At 39.5% G+C, this 7,590-nt stretch overlaps 1 protein-coding gene and 1 long non-coding RNA gene across 2 annotated transcripts; both read left to right on the top strand.

Moving 5' to 3' along the window:
* Nucleotides 1–2,303: 2,303 nt before the first annotated feature.
* LOC128895367 (uncharacterized) lies at nucleotides 2,304–4,787 on the top strand. The gene is made up of 3 exons (XR_008461752.1): nucleotides 2,304–2,501; nucleotides 2,629–2,844; nucleotides 2,928–4,787. It is a non-coding gene; the product is annotated as an uncharacterized LOC128895367 (long non-coding RNA).
* Nucleotides 4,788–5,432: 645 nt separating this feature from the next.
* On the top strand, nucleotides 5,433–6,802 carry LOC128895361 (uncharacterized protein C16orf52 homolog A). The gene is made up of 3 exons (XM_054157898.1): nucleotides 5,433–5,798; nucleotides 6,131–6,343; nucleotides 6,424–6,802. The coding sequence occupies exons 1-3, from the start codon at nucleotides 5,696–5,698 to the stop codon at nucleotides 6,609–6,611; spliced, it is 504 nt and encodes a 167-aa protein (XP_054013873.1). The 5' UTR covers nucleotides 5,433–5,695; the 3' UTR covers nucleotides 6,612–6,802.
* Nucleotides 6,803–7,590: the final 788 nt, after the last annotated feature.

Genomic DNA, 7,590 nt, shown 5'->3' with positions numbered 1-7,590 from the left:
ATCATATTTTCTGCTTCTGAAGAGGGATGGAAGCAAATGGCTACTCTCTGTACAGGTTACAGGAAAAGGAAGTCCTCGGAGCGAACCAAATTCCGACTTCCTGAAATGGTAAAGTTAGTTTCCTCGAAATCAAGCTCGCGGCGAGCACAGAAACTCCTTTATGAAAAGCTTCTCGAGCGAACGCGAAAACTCTCGTTTCCCCGAGAGAGAGAAATTTCATTTACAATTAACAATTACGAATTTAAATTGCATCTTTTCACGTTTACGAAACACATACTTCCCGTAGCAATTGAAGTTACTTCGCCAGTGTTCCGCGCAAAACATATTAGCAATCTGTTCCAAAGCGAAGAGCGATGGGAGGAATTTAACCAGCGTTTTCGCGACGGGGACACGTTGCGAAGAAAAACTGGTAACGGATTAAGAAATCCATTTGAAAAGGGAGTTTATTAAATTCTTTCTGCGCTCACGACGAGAAAACTTCCTTTACACTCGTCGCAAACGTGTCCCGTGGACGTTCTGAAAAAGTCCCTGGTCACCGATGGGCGACATTTTATTTGCGTGATAGATAACGAGTAACGCAAACCCGTACGCGATGTAAATATATATTACGTAAACATCTTTCTGTTCCAACGGATAGCAAAAATGGCCATCGTTTAACATCGTCCTTCGTGCTCTAGTTTTATTTCAGGACCGCTTTCGGAGACCGCTCCCAGCTAGCGGTCCGTGAAACAAGATCCAGAAAATTTCGCTGGGAACACGTTGTCTCTCTGTCGGAAGTTCTTGAACCGGATCGAAGTGCCTTTTTATCGTCAGCTCGTTACAATCCGAACGACTTGTTGGTACAAGCACCGGTGCAGCTGAAACACTATTCTTCGTTACGCGAGTACGTCGCTTCTATTCGGTGTCTCGATCTTCCTCGGTGCAGTTTCCGATCGGAACGGATTGATTCGCTTGAAACGCGCGTGATTCTCGTTCGACGAGGAAACAGAGCGCAACAATTTGCATCCGCGTCTGTTTTCTCGAGGCAGCTCGCAATTTCTTTCCAATAATATTTCCGAGCGCGATCCACGCCATGAAAAGTATAGCTCCGACGATGAAAAGGATATTTTTCAGTTCGTACCATATTCGAGGATAATTCGAGACGCGGTAAACCTGAAAATTCGAGTAATAGGCGATATTGTGTAGTAATAGGACGAGTTCCCGGTCGTCCATCCAGAATTTTCTCATGTGGGTAGAGAGAACAGATCGTTGCGACCTCAAAATGCGAATCCACGGCTATCAGTCGCAGACTGTGTATCGTTGCAACACGTGTGGCAAGCTGCAACGGTGATGCACGGTTCGCCGTTGACTCGCTGGAAAACAATGAAACGCGGTTGGCTACATCGAAACGTTTCGACGCGCATAATGCCGGAACGTTAAACCTTGTTACGGCTGCGAGTGATACTGACCCCGCTTCTGCTTCCCTACTCGCGACTGCTGCTCCTATTTCGCGGAGAACTGGAACGGACGAGTATCATTTCGTTGCTGATGTAAATTCTTGCGCTCGCCTCGCTCGTTTTTGCGCGAACGGAAAGCAAGCGGTCCGGAAACGGCGCGTAGCCGACGCCTGGCAGCGAGGTCTCTTCAAAGCGACCAACCTGAGGCTAGGAAAGCACTTCTCAGCGCGTGGTACTTGCCGCTCGTCGTGAACGTTGGATTCAATGGAAGAACCCCCGGGAAAGCGTGCGATTCGAATACGTTTGCAACTTTGCGACGAGTTCTAATTGCGCGCTCAACTTTTTGTCAGACCATCGATTGCAACTTTTTGGTCCGACGAGGTCCCGAGAGCGAAGATTAAAATGCAGCGAAATACGGTGGTTGATAAGGTTGACGGAAACTTGGTTGCGATACGGAACTTAAGTAGTTTGTTCGGTCGCTGTAATATTTCACTGTTACGTCAATCTTACGTCATTCGTCGTTTGATTTCGTCACTCTTATGCTTCTCTTCGGTGACCATTGTCGCGAAACTTTTAATACGAACCACATGCCAAATAACGATAACTCGATGGACGTGGTCCATCATTCACCCCGTGAATGTCCACGGTAATCTTCATTCGTGCTTGTAGAATCGAAGATCGAAACGTACATTCAACGTTGCAACACGTTAAATTCGATTGCGGGTAGCGGCCGATTATCCGGGAAGCCCGGTAATTCGCTGTTAATTGGATTTGACAGCGGAGTGGGGGTTACAGCAAATCGAATTAGTTATACGATTCCCGGTTATTTACCTGTGCGCCGGACAATTCCCCGTCGGAGACGTCAAAAGTGGTTTGAACTTTAGCTCGTGTCTCAACGCGCGATAGGTGTACGCAACAATTGAAATCCCACGTTTCATGGGTCGCTTGGAGCGTGAAGCAGAACGTCGAATGGTATCGCGTGGCTGCATTCTTTCGCGGTAAACGCGTGTCCCGCCTAACCGCCTAAGTGTCGAACAATGGTAGGCTAAATTCGATCGTCCGCTGGTAAGTTTCCCAAAAAATTGCGTGTACCTCGTAACAGAACAGAAACGATAACATCGCAATCGCGGTTTCTGCTGAACGGAGGGAACACCGCGTGAAAACATCGTTCTCAGGAATGTCTCGGTTACAGAATAAAAGACCTTCGCGGACAGAATGGTCGGAAACGCTCTTGGGACCCTTCCCAGGAAGGCTTGCAATTAATGTAAAGAAAGACAACGACTGTTGCGCAAACCCGAAAGATTCATCTTTCTTCGCGACGGAGACTAATGGCGCGGGTGTCTTGTCGCGATCAAGGGAAACCAGCGAGGATCATTGGAAATGTTCGAAAAATGAAACGGAATACTCGGTACTGGCAGTGTATGCACCACATTATCGCCAGAGTAATTTAGTTATCGAAGTTTACGCAACCGAAGCATCTCTCTGTTATAGCAATCACCGAAGTGCTAAGAAACCCCCGCAAGGAATCGAACAACGCAATTAAAGGAAAACAGATAACGAGCGAAGGAAGCTCATCGCAGCAGGGCTCTCTCGATTTCCGAGAGAGTCGCTGGTATATTACCACAATTTATACGTGATCCCGAGAGACTCTGAATGATCCTCGTATTGCGTGGCTTGGGATCCTCGTTCGCGTGGAAAACTGAAAGGAACGCTGGGAAACGTAAACGCAGCGTGGATCAACAGTTTAATCCCCGACTGGTACTCGGATCAAAATGGACCCCCGCTGGTTCTGTCGAAGCGTCGCGGCGTTATTGGTAGCATTTTACGTTAATCCTACCATTCACGAAATCGTAACGGGTTAATCTTGCGTCGACTTAAATATTTTTATCCCTACGTATTTTACCCGTCTACGCTGGGAAGGCTTTTCGATTCGCCCCTTCTTTCTTCACGAAACAATCTAGATTCCAGCAGGACTCTTTTTCACGGTTAAACAATTTTAACGGGTTAGAGGTTCGTCTGTTTCAGAGCGCGAAACAAAAATACCAAGGAATCGTTACGCTTGTTAGACGTAACTCGATTTACGCGCGAGCACAGGCGTCGGAGGTGCAATTAAACATTGTTCTTTTTCCGTGGGAGGAAAATCGTCGATGGTGCTCTCCTGGCGGAAATTTTTTCACGATTTTCGTAAAAAACGTTCAACGTTACAAATGAAATAGCTGGAGGTATGGAAGAGGGGAGATACGGCCCCTTCCATTCCTCGACTTCTCGTACTAATTTGACTAACAACAACAGCGAGGACAGTCGGGTGGGCAAGAAGGAAAGGAACATCGGAGAAGACGGTGAGCAGCCTCGGTATAGGTCAGTTACACAATAAGATAGCGACCTGGTTAAAATTACTCGCGAACTATTTAAAAAGTAAATCGAATACACCCCGAGGCCGTTGTCCGAACCGTGTACCGTCAACTTCCTTTCGTTCTTCGTCAACAAAGTTCCTATTCCTGGATATAATTGTTATTATTAGAAGTTTACTCTTCTTTCGGTCATAATTAATTTTTTTATTTATATCTTTTTTTAATGCTGGATGGGGTATCCTGCCGATGAGACGATGTACTATTCTGCGATGAATATTTTACAATACATGTGCCATTTGATAATCCAGTTCACTTTCGTTTATTTCTAACCAAACTAATAATTTTCAGTTAGTTCATTCGGTATGTGAAAGCTTGAAAAATCAATTTTAATTGAAACACAATTTATTAGAGTGGTCAGCGCGGTTCGAAACCGCGGCGCTTGCAATGCAATTATTTAAATTAGCGATTCCAGTGATTTTTCAAATCAATATTTTGTCTGTGCACGATGGCCACGTAATTTCGCTAACGTTGGAAATATTAACGAGTATGCGCAAACATTCATTGCGTTTGATTTTTTCGCGACGAACCATATAAATGGGAACTCTGTGTAGCAGCTGTATTATTTGGGTCAATGTACAAGGTGTATTGATAAAAGATATTTGATATATTTCTATTATAAAAATTGAATGGTTTCAAGACAGCATAATATGTTTCTTTCCAGCTTATATTAGTAAGAAAGATCGAGTAACAAAGATTCGTGTTCTCTTTCGTAAATAAGAGCCTCAAGGTTGTTTGGTTGAACTTTCATAGCTTTTATCAAGTAACGAAAGTAGTTGTGAATTGTATTCTACTTGATTCATTGCAATAACCAATTATGTTAGAAGCATAATTGATTAAACAATGAAGGAAATGCGTTTCACGGGGTGAAAAATGGTATCGCCATCTCGCGGTGAATGTTGAATTAAATTTTAGATATATTGTATATCTATATCTATCTATCTACATATACATGTACATATACAGGGTGTCCCAAAAGTCGGGGAGGAGCCGGAAATGGGGGGTAGCTGAGACGATTCTGAACAACAATTTCCTTTGCAAAAATGTCGGATGGGGCTTCGTTAAGGAGATATTAAGCGAAAACCCCGACCAATCAGAGCGCGCGTAGACCGTTCGAGCGGCCGCGGTAGCGAAGGTACCCCCATTTCCGGCTCCTCCCCGACTTTTGGGACACCCTATATATATTAATATATACAACATCCTTTTAGCTTTTTCAACAACCTGGTTTTGAGAAACGTGAGTGGCGCCATCTCTTCGTAAGAGACTCAAACTTGTCGAAAAATAGTTCTAATTCTAACCCACTAGATGGGGTCTCAAATCAGCGTAGATTATCAATATCACATTTTCTATTTTATTTCGTATATTACTCGATATAGGCTTCTAGCATTACTTGTTTATTACTTTTCAACTATAGGAGTGGTTAAATTTGGTTGGGGAAACGTTTTTTGTTACTTTTACCAATCAGGCTTCTATGTGGCGCTATCTAGCGGTTCGGAATTAGAATTATTTCTCGACAAGCTTGAGCCACGTGTGGAGAGATGGCGTTACCAAGGAATTAAACATCGCCACCTAGCGGTTTAAAATAGGAACTATTTGATATCATTCTGTTGAATATGGTTCCCAGAGAATACTCTGCTTATTGTGTTTGCGAACCAACTATCGCAAATGATATGTTAAAGTCAACAATACTCCAACAATGAATTGTTATGATCGGTAAATACAAAAGCCCGTGGGATGCTTGTTTTCCAAAAATGATACCTGGATAAAAAGCAAGTGTAATGTTCATGTAATGACAACTTTCGTTACTGACAGTAAATAGAAGTGAAATTAATTAATTACAATCGATACAAAATGGATAAATTAACGATTATTTCGGGAACCTTGTTTCTCGCGGCTGATGTATTCGCGATTGTCAGTCTTGCCATGCCTGATTGGATTATTACTGATGTCGGTGGTGAGCGATTTATGAATTATATACCGTAATTATTGATAAACAGAAACAAATTACAGTTGATTGATATCTAGATCAATGCTAGAAAGTACTGATCTAGATTATTCAAAATTCATACTTATAGAAATACGAAATTAATCAAAAGTAAAAAATTATTGTTCGATTTGGATACTGAAACAATCTATGAAAAACTGTCCCATTAAGATTGAAACATACGGTCACTTTATTTTAATTATACAATGTAGTAATTATACAAACTGTAGATTACAAGAAATGTTTACAAAGTTTCAATTATTAAATGTATATAACATGTTTTTTATTCTCAACTTTTGTAGGAGATACAAGATTAGGACTAATGTGGTCATGTATGACACTGTACAATAGACCTCAGGTTTGCTATAGTCCAGATTTACAGCCAGAATGGATGATGGCTCTTGGCTGTATTTTTGTTGGTTGCATTTTCATAACAGCGACCATAATATTGCTAGCTAGTTCCCATTGGGATCGTAATGTTATTCCTTATGCTAGATGGGTAGGATTTACAGCTAGTAAGTGTAGTCAATAAAACCAATCGTTTTATAAAGATTGAAATTATCTAGCAATTACAAAAGTTGAAATCCCGTTTCAGTGGTCCTGTTTTGCCTAGCTGCAGTTATATTCCCAATGGGTTTCCATATTGACGAAATTGGTGGACAACCATATCAGTTACCTAATTCTCATCAAGTTGGGATTTCTTATATTCTGTTTGTTTTAGCATTATGGATTACAGTAATTTCAGAGTTATTTGCAGGCAAAGTTTGTTTGCCACATTTCTAGCATTTCTCGTTTTCTAATTGTTTACTTTATACATGTATAGCATTGATAGCAACTATGATTATCTTTGCTTAATATGTATACTGATTACTTGAGTTATACCTGATTTGTGACAAAATCTATTACAAAGTTCATTTGTAATTAGTGCATACAGTGTAATTTTGTAAATTGTAAATACATTGTTGATGGAAGTATTGCCAGGGCCTTTGTTTATGTACGATTTATTTATTAAAATATATTATTTAATTGGAAATTTGCATAAACATTAAGTATTCTTATAATATGGTAAAAAGGAGTTATAATATTAATGATAATAATAATAATAATAATAGTGTAAAAAGTTCAGTCTAAATATTTGACAATAACTTATAATAAATGATAATCAAATTTTCCATAACATATGTACATACTTTTATTAGTTTCTATAAACTGTAGATATATATTTACATTTCCATAGGAAGTAAATGAAAACTATCATTTTGTATTTTATCGCATAAATTACAACTGTAAAATTTACTTAGAATATTTCTTATCTACATTATCCGCTGAATAACATGTAAATAATGTATGTAAGATGTTTTGCAATGGGATTCTACATAACTTTGCTGCTTTACTAAATTACTATACTTACATATAAATATTATATTATTTAAATTATAAGCAATTAAATGAAATTATGACCAAAAGCAGGACAAGAAACAGTAAAGTTACAAAATTATACCTGCATTAACCCAATGCAAAACAAAACAGTAACATTTTATTCATATAAAATAAATTCAATAAACATTAATTCTTGTAATTTTTAACACACTTTTTGTTAATAAGTATCCTAAAATAATTTAGGCAGTTTTACAACAAAAAAGTAATAAAATCAAGTACCTGTTACTTAATGTGTTTAAATTCATTAAATTATTTTGTTAATTAAATTTATCACAAATAATAGCAAATTACCTTCATATGTATAAAAGAAGAATATATGAAT

The sequence above is a fragment of the Hylaeus anthracinus genome, unplaced genomic scaffold, assembly GCF_026225885.1.
Source record: "Hylaeus anthracinus isolate JK02 unplaced genomic scaffold, UHH_iyHylAnth1.0_haploid 5, whole genome shotgun sequence".
NCBI lineage: Eukaryota > Metazoa > Arthropoda > Insecta > Hymenoptera > Colletidae > Hylaeus > Hylaeus anthracinus.
Note: the sequence above shows the minus strand (reverse complement) of the source record. Positions and strands in the feature narration are given on the sequence as shown.